The sequence below is a fragment of the Leuciscus leuciscus genome (genome assembly GCF_965113295.1).
Source record: "Leuciscus leuciscus genome assembly, chromosome: 21".
NCBI lineage: Eukaryota > Metazoa > Chordata > Actinopteri > Cypriniformes > Leuciscidae > Leuciscus > Leuciscus leuciscus.
The window spans coordinates 27771882-27787124 of NC_138745.1; the positions used below are offsets into that span (position 1 = coordinate 27771882).

The following is a 15243-nucleotide window of genomic DNA, read 5'->3' on the forward strand; positions in this document are numbered from 1 at the left end:
TGCAGCCATGACATGCTCTCCGTCCTACCGCCACACTTTTGCTGGCGCGTTTGGATCCTAAGGTAAAGTGGAGAAAGTGAGCGAGCGGGGGCTACAGCTTGAGAAGCTGAACAACTGTCCGCAGGCTATTGACTGACACCTGCTGTTGGCATGTAAATTTGTTTAATATTAGATGCCTTGTCCGGTTTTACTGCTGATTCTCAGCTGGGCCTGATGAGAGACTCTCTACCGAGGCCACTATGTTACAGTAATGGACAGCCTTTTAGCTCTCTCACCATAATCATAAATTTATCGCCTCTGAGTGCAGATGGTCCATAACCATGCATCACCATCAGACCCTCGCCGGACCGAACTCGGGAAGGGTCTTTTATCCTTCCTCTCTCTCTCTCTCTCTCTTGCCCTCTTTCGCTGGCTCTACACATCTCTCTCACTCTCCATTCTCCACAGTGCTTTTGCTTTCTGCAAACTAAACAGATATGCTGGACTGCTGAAATTCATTTCCACTCCCAGCACTCGTGCAATTTAGCTCCAATGAAAATGAAAGCCGGGTGATGGATGGAGCCCCTGTAAAACAGGATTATGTAATCGGCAACTTGCTCCAGCCACCTTGCCCACAAAAAGCTTCAGCCGGGCAAGAACGCTGAAATGAACGGAGGTTGCGAAAGGCCTGACCCCTTCTGTGTGTGTATGTGTTTTCTTGGCCGAAGGGCTGGCATTTTTCACTTCCGACTCTCTCTTCATCAGTACCCACTCAATCACCGTGGGGCAGCTGCCGGACTCCTACAGCAACCCTGTCAGGCGCACAGAAACCGTAGATCTGCAAGGGCCTGCTGAGATTTCTGGGGGAAAAAGTGATATCCTGTGTGTATGTATGTATATGATTTCTGAAAGATTATCTGACACTGAAGACTGGAGGAATGGCTGCTGAAAATTCTCCTTTGCCACCACAGGAATAAATTGCATTTCAAATATTTTTAAATTGTAATACTATTTCACATTATTAACGTTTTACTGCATTTTTTATCAAATAAACAGAGCCTTTTAAATGCAGTAATAAGCTGAGTGCAAAAAAAAACAAAGTTTGGGGTCAGTAAGATATTTGTAATTTTTCACTGTTTTCAGGCCATTTCAAGTTTAATTTTGATGTGACATAAAGCAGTGATATGTAAGTGGGTGAGTTGTTTACTTACATTTTAATTAGTCTTCCCGGTAATACCATCATTCAGGCCGATTCGCGAACGTGCACAAAAACAAGAGGCGGGATTTATCGCATGAACCAATCATATCCAATCATAACATATAGCGCGATGACTTTCACGTGACTTTCCTCCATTCATGCTCAATTAAGCAATTAACTCCCCCCCCCCCCACCACCACCACCACCACCACACACACACACACACCCACACACGCTCCAAACCAAACCCACGGCACGCTTTAGGGGGTCTGTTAAAAGTCAATGGGCTCAGGGGAGGCAAGAGAGACCGTGACTCCCGCTGTTACTTTAGAGATAAACATTTTGAGTGATTTGTTTTTCTTGGGTTTGTACGTTAATATTTTCTCCTGCTCTTCCTCAGAAGAATATCTGTGACCTCACTAACAAGCATGTATCACCAGAGCTGCTACTCCACGACTGATTCTATACATCTTCACTTGTGAGCTTTTTTTCTTCTTTTTTTAAACATACTAATCACTAGCAAGGGAGTTTTTATCCCAGCGTGCTTCTTGCCTGATAAAGAGGCTAGACCTGAACTTGATGCCCATTGTTTAATTACCTGGGACATTTTAATGGCTCGTCAGAAAATGGTGAAATATGACTAGAGGCTAACTGATCCAAAAATACCCATAAATCCCCGACCAGGGAGCTGCTGTTAGGGTCTACAGGGGGTAATCTATAACTCTGACAGGTTGGATAAAGGAAGAACAATTAAAATAATGAGAGGGCTGATTAATCTTTACATTAAATATTTAAAGCTCCTGGGGGGGGTGGTCATCCTACACGTGAGCAGTGATAAATGTCTGATATATGACTGTGTGTGTATGTGAGAGGGGATCATGTTTAGCACAGCTCCATCTGCACTGTTAGCAAACTGTTGAATTTTGCACACCTGTAAGACACTCAACTTCATCGTGTAAATCGGTGTATCCAACTTAAAATACACACATAAACTGTGCAGACGATGTGTTATTTTGTGTCTGAGTGGATGTTTAAGGGGCGATACCGAGGTGCGAACCCTCTGGCAGCTGTGGCGAGTTAGAGGGGTTCAGGCCTGTCATCTGCAACAGCAAACACTGATTCTAAATAGACTGAGAACAGAAACGCTTTAATAAAGCCGAGGCTGAACACCCACCTCTCAGACTACACCACCCGTCTCTCACTAACCCGTGAAATCGAGTTCACCTCTGAGGATGGATGCGCGCCTCTTGCATCTTTCGCGTTCATCCGACACACACACATTACGCGCTGAATTACATACTCGGTTCTCACGGGAACTCCCCCTTCATTTGTCTAGTCAGAAGCTCACAAATATGTGACAGACACCTCTAGCTTATTTAGTTTTACTTCATTCATCTTTTATTTACCCTCACGCAGGCTTACTTTGTTGGGATTATCTACTGTACAAATGGTGTGCTATGTACAGTACATTGTGTTGTATGATTACACCACACCTTTCTCATATAGAAACGGCTGTAATAGCTGCCATAACATCACCTTTTACATTATGTGGTCCCCACGTTTTGCTTGGTACAAATCAGTCAGGTCAACAAAGGTTGCAAAGACTGTGCTGGTGAGTTCACCACATCAAACATCCAGCTTCATTGCACACAAACATGAACCAAGCCATTTCAGTTCCAGTTATTTGTTGCACATTTAACACCAGTATGAATTAACTCACAATGGCACAAACATCTAAAATTTCAGCATGCTGGACCAATTCAGACCGAACTCTATGACATTATAGTTTGCGTAAGGACATCATTCAGCGAGGTGCTGATATCAGATTCTGAAAATATATGAATTTTTAAATTTTATTTTCAAAAACGGAAAAGGCTTGTTTCAGGTCATCTTGATAGTTGCAAGGTTAGTTAAATCTAAAGCTATAAAAAAATGTTTTGCATAAAATTATATATATATATATATATATATATATATATATATATAGTCAAGTTTATTTGTATAGCGCTTTTCACAATACAGATTGTATCAAAGCAGCTTCACAGTATTAAATTAAAATGTATATATATATATATATATATATATATATATATATGTATGTATGTGTACTGTATATATATATGTATATAGGTGTGTGTGTATGTGTGTGTGTGTATGTATATATATATATATATATAAGAATTATATATATATATATATATATATATATATATATATATAATAATACAAATGATATATATCTATATATCTATATATATATCTATATATATATATATATATATATAAACACACAAAAAGTTAGTGTTATGTGATTTATAATTTTTTGTATTATTATTATTATTATTTATTTAAATTATTTTAACACATTAATTGATATTATTTGTTTGATATTGTTACTATTTTTCTGCTTTCTGAAGACATCACAGTAATCACAGTTTATTTTATTCTATTGACTGCCATAGTTTTTAACAGTAAGAAATCTCATATAAAGAGATAGAGATATATAAAAAAAATTATCATGCCTTTATACATTAAAATTAATGCCTTTATATTTTAGAAATTAGGTATTGAGTATTGAAAATGAAGAAGGCCTGGTGTTTTGGGGTTTCTAAAGCAAAGCACACAAAGAATATACAGATGAGTTTAGGGCTTTATACTGCAGCTCATTAAAATCAGTCTAGCTGGAATGAAGAGCTTTTGGTGGCATCAACTTTTAGGAATGACACTTTTCCACTAATGACACTGAAGTCACCAAGTCAAGTTCAGACACAATGTTCAGGAAGACAACAAACGTTTGCAACGGCACTATAATTACGGCCGTTCCGTAATATAATGATATACTGTGGGATTCCAATGAAAACAGGATGACAGGCTTACTACCTCAAACGATGACTCGATTTCCACTTTAACAACTCACTAAATCCACACAGCTTCGGAATAATTATCATAAAACCCGGTTTTCATCTGCCTCTATAAAGCTAGCACAGGTTGTTTTCCTAATTCTGAAGAAAGACGTCGATGGTAAACCAACAGCGTTTCATGATCGGAGGCGCATCCCGCCTGACGTCTCGCTCTCCTTGCTTAAAATGATAAATTTAACAACATGCTTTACACCCTTGTTACTTTTTATTGTATATTTATGTTTTAGTAAATCAACTCAAACTGAAAATAAACCAAGCTGTTGTTGGTAATTATTCACTTGTTGTTGATTTTGTTTTGGTCCTTTATTTTTACCCTTTTACTGCGGGTCGTATTTCATTTAAATTTCCATCTCTCCCCCTACTTTCTGTCAATGGGGTGCTTTGCCGGTTTTAATATTCAATGCCCCTCATGTTCAATTTGCATCAGACATCCTAGTATTCCATTTCCCAGAATCCTCTCTGTCCAACATAAATTGGGTGCATGTTGCAGTGGAATGACAACACTGGGATCTTAATGGAGATGTCGATTAGCTGTATATTCAATCTTTTTACCCAACAAATGCAATATTAAAATTGAGCGAACCCACAGCAACGCCACGGTTATGAAGGAGGGTGGTGACGCGTCGTAGAAAATCCTGTTTCATGTTCATTTTAGGAAGGTGATATGAATACTTTGGCTTGCCGGAATGAAGATTTCAATCCCATCAGCTAGTCAGTTAAGTCTACATGTTTCATATCACCCGTTTCTCTTCTTCCGAGGCCTCTTCGTCATTCGCCGCATGTGTCCACAATCTGCTGGGTTGGCTAAAGGCAGATTCCTCGGAGTGCCTCGGAGTGGCCTGGCATTTGGGAATCCTCATTAACATTTGCAACATGTGGTTCAGTAGGGCTGCTGGTGAGAGTGCAGTCCGCTCCGTGCTCTTAAATATCTCAGCCGCTCTGCAGGGATAAAGCTGGTATTTACTGCTTACCTAAAGCTGTATGGGATGAAGAACATCAGGGATAGTCGCTCAAATTTCAATCACACTAGCCCCTTTCACACAGCAATTCCGGTAAATTACCATAAAATTACCTGACTTTCCTGGTACGACTTTTCCATTAAACAGTATGCAGTATTAGCTACAGAGCAGCAGAACTGATGAATGGAAAAGAAGGAACAGGTAGATGTTTAACTAGCTTTCACATGCATACATAAAAACAATTCAAAGCAGCAGAGCTCATCGTTAACTGTTTCGACAGACTTTATGATTGGCCCAAAGCCAACTTCTTACATCAGGGCATTCTGACTTCGTACGTGCTCGTACAGGTATTGTGCTGAATTTTGACTACCTGCCAAATTATTACCCCCATCGTTGAAGGTGCTCCTGATTGCTTAATCCTAACCCCACCCTCTAATCCTAAACCCACCCCACACCTTATCCTAAACCTACCTATACTGGGGATTTGGGGGGGTAATAATCTGGCAGGGGTCAGAATTCGGCACAACACCGGTAATCTTCATTCTTTGTTCACACACAGCTTTATACCGTCAATTTACTGGTAATGTTACAACTTTACATACCGGGAAATGGCCAAAACTGATTTAATGATATTTTTGAAAATGTCTGTTTACACATGATGGGCCCTATCTTGCACCCAGCGCAATTGACTTTGTACACCGACGCATGTATCATTCCTATTCTGCACCTGCGCACAGTGGACTTTTCCCTCCACAGACACACGTCGGTAAACTAAGAAATGCATTTGCAGTTCAGCGCAAAGAGAAGGCGTGTTCCGGCGCAAACGTTCCCTGATGCTATTTTGCAGGTTTAGACAACAAATCCGTCTAAAGTCTAAAGTCAGTGGCGTGTTGCGCATGTTATTCATATGCTATTTTAAGGGCGCATGCTTGGCCATAATCAATGTAGCGTGTGCACAACACGCATGCACTTTGCTTATCTCATCTACACACAGACGCAGCAGTTCTCATTTTTAGAAAACCATACATTATTATAAGGAAAAATATTAACACACGAGGGAAATCATTGTTGTGTCCATGAAGATGTGAAAAAATAGGCATAAATCTAGCTTACACATTTCATTTACCCAAATTATTATACGCCTGTTTAACCGAAGCTAATTTGGGTGTGTTTCTCCATCCCCAATGTCACTTCTCTGTGTTTTACGGCCCTGACGAGAACGTCGGTCTCCTCGGTTGTGAACCGCTCCTGGCGTGCGCCTGGCAAATCCGCCGTTATAATATCAATCCGCCATGGAACAAGCACGCCTGCTCTTAAAGGGAATGTGAGATGTCGCTCTGATTGGTTTATTTCACATTACGCCCAAACCACACCTATGAATAATGAAGCTAGATTTGTGTCAGGCGCAGGAGTCATTTATCCCGCCGGTATAATAGCAACTGCGCCCAAGACCCGCCCACAAAGTTACTTGCGTTTCGCGCTTGATACTTGCGTTTCAGATCGTTAAAATAGGGCCCGATATCTTAATGGTAATTTAAAGGGGCTAGTGTTGGTCAAAGGAAAAAGATATTAACATATTTTCTAAAGCCTGACTTATGAAATAATAGTCAAAAAAAGGTTTTTGAAATGGTACAGTTTATTAAACCTTTAGAATATATATACCTAAGAAATTTGCCTTATAACCTTAACCTTATGTCAATCCAATCCTGCATGACTTTCCTTCTTCTGCGGAGCACAAAAGGAAACATTTTGAGTAGTGTGCAGATTGCTCTTTTTCATGCAGTCACAATGATTTAGAGCTTTCAAGCTCCAAAATGACTAAAAGCACCATACAAAATGTCATAAAAATGTTTTATATGACTCATGCACTATATTCTAAGCTTTTATTTACTACAAATCTTCACATCAGATTTCCTTGGTATGTTCATGAGAAAAATAATTATGTCTGATTTGCGAAAGAATCATTTTGAATCCGTTGATCCAGCCCACAGAACTGCTCTGAATGTTTCTGACTCAGTGAGGTTGAAAGTTCACTTGAGATGAAGATTGTAACTGAATAACGACTTAAATTTCTTCCTTTTTCGCACCTAATGCTATTGCAAAATGCATGACTCATATGGACTGTTTTTATGATGCTTTTGTAAGCATGCAGTATAAGCCAGTACAGTTTTCTTTTTGTGTTTCACAGAAGAAATAGTCATTCAGGTTTAGAACCACATGAGGGTGAGTAAATGATGACAGGTTTTTCATTTTAAGATGAACGAATCCTTCAACAAAAGCCCAAATAGCAACAAACAGTCAGCCTGACAGCAATCTCAAGCACATGCAAAAGCAAACATACATGGCACATAAATTCCGAGCCCAGCGATATGAGGTGAAACTCCATACGGAACAGGAACATTAGCTCTCACAGCTTTCATATATTGACCCAGTATGAAAATCAAATTACAGCAGGCTGTTCAAGGCTTAATATTTATGTCCAGACTTTCTATTCGGGCTCCCTGTAGGAAGAGTTGATGAGCTCCAGCTTGTCTGTAATTGAGAAGTGTTTCCAGGTCAGTGTGTGTGCCACTGTGCTCTGGTGTGTGTGAAAGGGGATATTTACTCTGTGAATGGGGGATGAATGGAGTTACAACTCTATTTACCAAAGCCTGTAAAAGCTGCTCAACTAATCTGCTCCACAAAGCCAAGTAGAATCCAAAAGGATTCAGGCACAGCATTACAAAGTTAAATCGTTCTTTTATGCCGTGCCACTGCCCTGGCCATTTTTCACTCTTTCTCTCCCCTTTACAACCTGTTCTCATCCTACAGTATGCTGAAAAGATGTAGAAGCACATCCCACCACCCAAGCAGTGTTATTCCTCGCATTTATCCTTCACTACTTCTTTAATGCACAATGAACAGTTTCTGACATGGAGTTGCCTCATAATGGAACATAAATCTCTTTCGGCCAAAGGACGTTTATTTCTCTGTTTTGCGTTGTATTTCATGTTATTTAAATTATTTATTTTCACAGTCTGCTATGTAGATTCATTCTCTGCCAAAACAGCATTTTTCCTCTTATTTGCCTTTTTATTAGGTTTTGTTCCATTGACGTCATTTGCAGTTTCTAGCATTCTAACCAAGGAAATCTATAATATCTGGAGAAATCTATCCATTAGCATTCCCATTCATCTTAATGCCACTTGCTGTGCAGGCACATGAAAACCTGGAAGCAAACAATTTGAAATCTGCCATCTTTGCTCATGAACCATGCTAACAAGCAAATCTTGACCCCTTTATTTTTACAATAGTATGTGGTCACTGGAAACCATGTAATCCATTTAGTGTTAGGGAGAATCTAAAGTCTGAAATGTCTTTAAAAAAAATTTTTTTTAGGTTAGGTTTTGTGCTATTGGTTTCTATGTTTTGTGTATTCTATAATGCAACGGTTAGTTCTGGTCATTGGATTTGAGCTCTGCATTAGTGACACATTTCAATGACATCCCACTCTACTACATTATATTATATTATATTATATTATATTATATTATATTATATTATATTATATTATATTATATTATATTATATTCATTCACATAAGCCGCCTAACACGGGTTTGTTCATTCAATGGTATTCGTGCTGAAAATAAAAGTGATGTAGTTGAGTTGTGATGGAATAAGATGCTGTCCTCAAAATCCGAATGCAAGCGGTCACTGGAGACGCGTTTGAAATGTGTGATAATACAAGGTGTAACGGTAATGCATCTTGACTGACCACTTGTGATCAGTTCACGGAAAACGCATCTGGTATTACTATACCTGCAGGTGGAAATAGGTTTTCTCGCTCGCTTGATTTCCGGGATATTGTATATAATTTGCGGGTGTCAGGGAGCCGCTATCAATATGCGGGAGACTCCCGGAACTTCCAGGAAAGGTGCGATGTCCGGTGACACCAGTAGGTGGCGACAAGTGACTCTTTTCAACCGATATGTTCAAAATACTGGTTCATTCAATCGTGATGAATCATTGAATCATACATTCAACTGAGTCTTTAAAAATCACCCCCTATACCCCATTCACTATTCCCTACATTAGTCCACTAATAGTTCACTTGAATGAGTGAACGAAAATGAGTTAGCAAATTCTTTTGAATTAGTTTGTGATTAATAATCATTTGAAACTTAGCTAACTGGCAACTCCAGTAGTAAGATGAAAAGATGTATCTTAAACTTTCTATAAACCTTAATAAAAAAAATCAATAATAAAAATCAATTAAAAAGGAATTTATACTTGTATGATATTACGCTGTACCCACATTGAACCAGCAGTTTGGAAAATGGATGGATGTATGATTCAGCTGCAGTTGCCATTTTCTGGTCAGATGCATGAATTCATTTGGCACACGACTCTCACGGTGCATTATGGGTATTCTCTAGCTGTTGAGCGTACATCGCTTGTACACTCGTTATTGCGGTGCATTGTGAGATTGAATGAGTGCACTCAATAACGTCCACTATGGTTTCGGACACCACTACAAATGGATGTCCCCTCAAATAGTGCCCTATCTAAGGGTATAGGGGGGAATAATGTTTGCAATATCACAATCGTACTTAAATGACAATATGTAGCAAAATGTTGTCTTAAATACACAAATGTACATTACATGGCATTACACCTGTCAGACTCCTTGTTTTCATCTGCTTACATGCAGCAGAGCTTTCATAGTTGAGATATAACATTTTTTATTGCACTGTTCTCATCATACAGCAGCCGACAGTTTATTTATTGCCATGTACGAAACTAAATAGCTGGGCAAATAGACTTTAGTGAGATGCTATTTTCTTTTTGCTTGCGACATCAATGTAGTCCGAGTGATGGTTGTTTTATTGTTTTTTCCATGGCAGTCTTCAGTTCTGTGTTATTTATGCCTTTTTACCGTCCAAATAATTAATCAGCTCAGACACAACAGGAAAAGAAACAGCTTTTAATTACTTATGATGAAATAACAAATTATGTTGGCCTTGTTCCCAAAAATACTGGAGCCAGTGCCTGGTAATTCATTACAGAGAGAGAGAGAGAGAGAGACAGTGTGGGAGGGAGACAGGGGGCTGTGAGATATGAGCTCTGTTTTGGATTAAATCAATACACACGCTTTGTTCATGTGTGTGTGTTGGCGTCTGTGTTATTGCGTGAGATCCTTTGCGATCCATCAATACCTGCTCAAAAGATTGAGTGTCAGGCCACAATGGACATTGATGCACTTACATATCAACAAACACTAATGCTTTAGACACCGGTTGTACTTGTAAATGAGCTAAATTTATCATCCTCCATCCTTAATTTTAATTACTTATATCAGTCCCGCTTCAAACACATTTTTTTTTTGAGTAAATTTGTTGAACTTGAAGTAAAGGAAAGAGGAAAACCTAGTAGACTGCCTACACAGGCATCTGTCTTCTAAGGTAGTATCCTAACCTTCACTGAACCTCATAAGAGAATGATTTGGTAGCTCTGCTCCCTCACACAATTGACTAATATAATTTGATGTTGGTATGTTGCTAAGCTATTAGCATAATAGCTTAATAGAGTGCAACAGCTGGGTTCTGGAAATAAATATTCCATTATTTCTCAATAGGAAATCGTTTTTGTATGATAACTTGGAAACTTTAAAGACCGACATACTCTGAGCTATATACAGTATATGATCTTCATCAACACCAATCAATAGTTTTATATTTGTCCAGTGCTTTAAATTGGACTGTCATTTGCAAAGCTTCATGTGATTTATAGTTCTTTACCTCATTTAAGACATTAAGTAGGATACATCATTTTGTACTTTAGTCTTTTTTTCTTCTTCTTTTTATTCATCAAAGTGTGTAATATTGTGATTCACCTTGTGGCTAGTTGGTTTGGTTCACTGTTAGTTCAACTGTTAAACAAAGTGGATGGATAGTTGCACTATATAAGCCGTTTATTGTCTTTCACTTCTGGAATTTATTTTCCCCTATTGAGTTTGTTGCATTACATATTGGGATTGTCTTTTCTACAGATATATATCCGATGTTGTTTTAGTATTTTGATCCAAAGAGGTATCATGTTTCCTATACATTTTGAAACAGCCTTGACCTTAAATTGCTGCCTCCGTTGGCAGCTTTCTATTTTTTGGAATGTAGCATTTGTGTACATACACGTTGAGTTCGGTGGATGGACTCAAATATGTTCAGGATTTTGTTGACATGCAGAGACCTCTGTTTTTCATTGCCACCCCGTGAGCCTGTTTTCAGGCAAGCGAAGCGAAATTCCTCAGAAATGAATTCTCACCGAGTTGGTAGTGGCCTGGATTTCCCAGAAGACTTCCTGCATCTCCGGGTTTCAGTTCTACTCTTGACCACAGAGGGGAACACTCGGAATGAAATTAGACACTTCCCCGCAGAGAACTACAGCCTCTCTCAGATAGACAGACACAGAGAGAGAATGGACTTTGGGAGAAGGGAATAAAGAAGGTTAATGTTTTTTTTTTAAAGGAATTGTTTATCCAAAAATGAAATCAAACCTTATGTCTTTCCAAACCTGTATAACTTTCTTTCTCCTGTGCAAAAGGAGGAACTCTAAGCATTGTTTTCTTTTGCTTGTGATTACAATAAATACAATCCTCCAAAAACAATGCAAAAAGCACCATACAATTGGCCATATACCTTTTTCTGCTAGTCTTCCGAAATCATACAATAGCTTTTCTGTGAGAAAGAGATCACTATTTAGCTCTAGCTATTCTTGGCATATTCGTGAGATAAGTAGAGATTCATTCATCCATATGGATTGTGAATGAATCATTCAAGATCAGATCAATGACAACAAATTTTAAAATGAAGTGATTAACGACAAATTTGTTTCTCAAGGCCCGTACACACCGGGACGAATATCGGCGCGCGTTATTCGCCAGTGTTTTTCAACGCGTTTTTTGTGTTCACACCCAAGCGTTTTTCGCTGACGATGAGCCGAGTGAACATGCAAATTAATTCCCTGACATTAGATGGCGCTTAATGTAAAACAGAAATACAATACCACTCCATAACAGTATATACTCTCAATACCACTCCATAACAGTCTATACTCTGCCATACCACTCCATAACAGTTCTCTTTTAACAAGATTTTTGTAGTCGCTGTCGCGTTTGTCATATAGTTCTTTTTTCCGACACCAACGAGACCAGCAGCTCTACATTCATCTTGCCTTGCATCTTCCTCGTCATTTCTTCCCGGCAGTGTCTGTCTATAATGGGCAGTGTAGACGCTACTTGGCGTATATCTTCTTCGCTGTTACGTATGTGTGCTCGGCAAGACCGTTTTGTGTTTGAGCGCCCCCAAGTTGTGTTTTACTGTAACTTCAGAAGCTCCAGACACGTGAGCAAAAGCGCCAATCTCATTGGTCGGATAGTTTTTGACGCGGTGCGTCAAACCAAAAAAACGAACCCGAGGTGTTTAAAAAAAAATTACGCTTTTACGCGTGCCGTTTTTCGCGTCGGTGTGCACACTCACATTGGCGCCCTTTGTTTAGTCACGAGGCGTTAAACTTCGGCGAATATCGCGCGCGAAATTCTTCCCGGTGTGTACGGACCTTCACACTTGTGGCTTCAGAAGACTCTACAGAAGACTCTCTTTTTTTTAATCTTGTCCAGTTTATTCTTTTGAGTTCCACTGAAGTCATACCCTGGTAATCCAGAGTTCTCGCGAGAGCACAAGTTGAATTTGCTCAGCGAGTTACTCTGGTGTCGAGTAATGATGCTCATTAAATATGCCCCTCGATCTGAGCTGCACCAATCACATCGGGTTATCTGATATAGGCGGGCCAGAGGCGAGCTAAACAGATGACGACAGCGCTGTGACGTCGAAGTCATTAGTAAACATTGCAAGATAGCTAATATGGATGAATACCAGTTGTTTGAAACGGCTTTGGCCGCTACAATGAACGAGTTAGACTTGGCTTTTTATCTAAAACAGGAACAGAAGACGCAGAGGACGTTTTGCTGTTTTGCCGACCGGATACGGTAAGAGTATAATCTACCAGTTAGCTCCGCTGGTAGCTAAGCGTATGGGGTTTATTGTTGTGATTGGTCGTAGTGTTATCCAGTTGCGTGCAGTGAGATTTTCAAATGCATGCTTGGTTGCCCCCCTCGAGCTGGGCGATTTTCATTAGTCGACGCCAGACCATTAATCTTTTAGATTTAGGTCTGGATTTCCAGTCTACAGAAGTCATACAAAATGTTACTTTTGGGTGAACTTTCCCCTTAAAAAAATAGAAAGTGTGATGGGAAACAGAGTCAAGCAGAGGTACCGGAAAAAAAAAATGGCAGACTTGTGAGTGAGTTGATAAAGAATGATGTGCAGGGAGGACAGAAATACATTCAATTCCAGAATGGCAGAGTGCTGTTTTTCAATAAACACATTAGCTCTATATTTCAGATTAATGCTAACAATTAAATGACACATAGGAACAACACTTTTATCAAGCCCCGTGGATATGGACGGGCACTATGCATATTTGATCTGAATAGCCTGCAATAGAGACCATTATGGCGATGTAATTACGGTAATGCTCTAACAGGGTCTTTTGTTCCGAGTGCTGCATTCACTCTCATGGGGTCCAGTGTTTGTTGGGTTGTATATATTTCTGTCCAAAGAAAAGTTGCAGCATTATCATCTTTCCCTGTTTCTTTTTTCTTCTTCTTCTTCCTCCCTCACACACTCTGGGTGAAGTGATTTCTTACTCACCAGAATGTTTCTCTAAATAAGAATGTGATTTGAAGCCAACTGCTGTCACGTACACACAGCCAAACCTGCCTTAGTTCAGTCGATTTTAAATTAACCGTGACATCAGGCCCATTTTCTCATCGGGTCAGACCAACAGAATGATTATCATTCTTATCCAACTATCAGACTGAGTTGTTTCCATTTGGAAAGGGTTAACAGGACGTGAGGGGGTTTGTTGTTAATATATGCCTTGTGTGTTTGCAGCTTCCATGTGCATGTATCCAACGAGTGCATTTTTGCTTTATTTATCCATATGTGAGGTAGCATACAAGCTGGTGTATGTGTGTGTGTGTGTGTGTGTGTGTGTGCTCCAAATGTTACGGCAGATCCACTTCAGCACCAGCGTAGCATGAAGCACGGTTGCATACATGCAGAGGATTTGGTGGTTCTGGTGGGGCTCTGAGTTTATCTAAACCCTGCAGGTCCTCTGACTGTTCCTCAATCCCCTTGCAAATTATCATAACAAGGGCATGCAAAAAAAACAAAACAAAAAAAACAATTAAAGTCCAAACACACAAACATATTCACTAAAACAAGGATTTTCAGTGCAATCTGTAATGTAAATTGGGAGCTCACCCTCTTTGTAATGGTAGACGGACTTTCTACTAAATTCAAAAGAAATTTAAAATACCACTTTTTGAGGAATTAAATGTTTTTTTTTTTTTTTGTGTGTAATTTCTGTGGCTTACATTCTTGCTCAAAACATGTCACTTTTTCTCTCTCCCGCAGGAATCGGACACTTCTGTGGTTGCAGTGAGACCCCACAAGCTCAGACACAGCTGTACATGGAGACCCCTATCTGGGCAGGTGAGTGTGTTTGTGGAGGTCATGGACCAGATGTTGTTTGGATGAGTAGGTGAGCGTGCGTGTGTGTGTGCGCGTGTGTGTGTGTGTGTGTGTGTGTGTGTGTAGAATGAATCATGCCCATTTGAAGTGGCACATGCCCATCTGATCTTTTAGCTAAGTTAAAATGTAACTTCTCCGATTTTCAACATTTCATCCCGCTTTTTTATTGTTAAAATGTCGGTAGTAGCTCTATGTAAACGGACAATGTTTACTCGTTCTCCGTGTTATCTGGACTGAGAAATTCACATTTATTTGTCAGTAGAAGACTTTTGACAACTTGTGAAAACTACAGATTACACTTCTGCATTTTTGTATCCCCACCCACGGACAGTCAGATTGACAGAGGGTTATTAACAGAACAGTTATTGTAAAAATATACCGTACTATGTCTACTCTTTAAACAGCATTTTGGTAAAAATCGAACACTTTTGCAACAGATTTCTTACCTGTACACGACAGCATTTTGCTTCAGGAGGTTGGGCGGAACTGACAGAACGGCAGTTTCTTCCAGTTTTTTCCCCTCCGTTTGACCCAAAACACTGTGTTCACAGT

The 15243-nt window shown here is 39.5% G+C and overlaps 1 protein-coding gene across 7 annotated transcripts in view; it reads left to right on the forward strand.

The window, feature by feature from the left end:
• The window catches only part of rbfox3a (RNA binding fox-1 homolog 3a), a gene marked incomplete at its 3' end in the record, with an annotated part of 409261 nt that overhangs the window by 182882 nt on the left and 211136 nt on the right, over window positions 1–15243 (forward strand). For all 7 annotated transcript variants that reach the window (XM_082153001.1, XM_082153006.1, XM_082152997.1 and 4 more), the window contains one exon: window positions 14575–14652. In XM_082153001.1, coding sequence (XP_082009127.1) covers window positions 14631–14652 — 22 coding nt within the window. In that variant the 5' untranslated portion in view covers window positions 14575–14630. The remainder of the gene's footprint in view (window positions 1–14574; window positions 14653–15243) is intronic.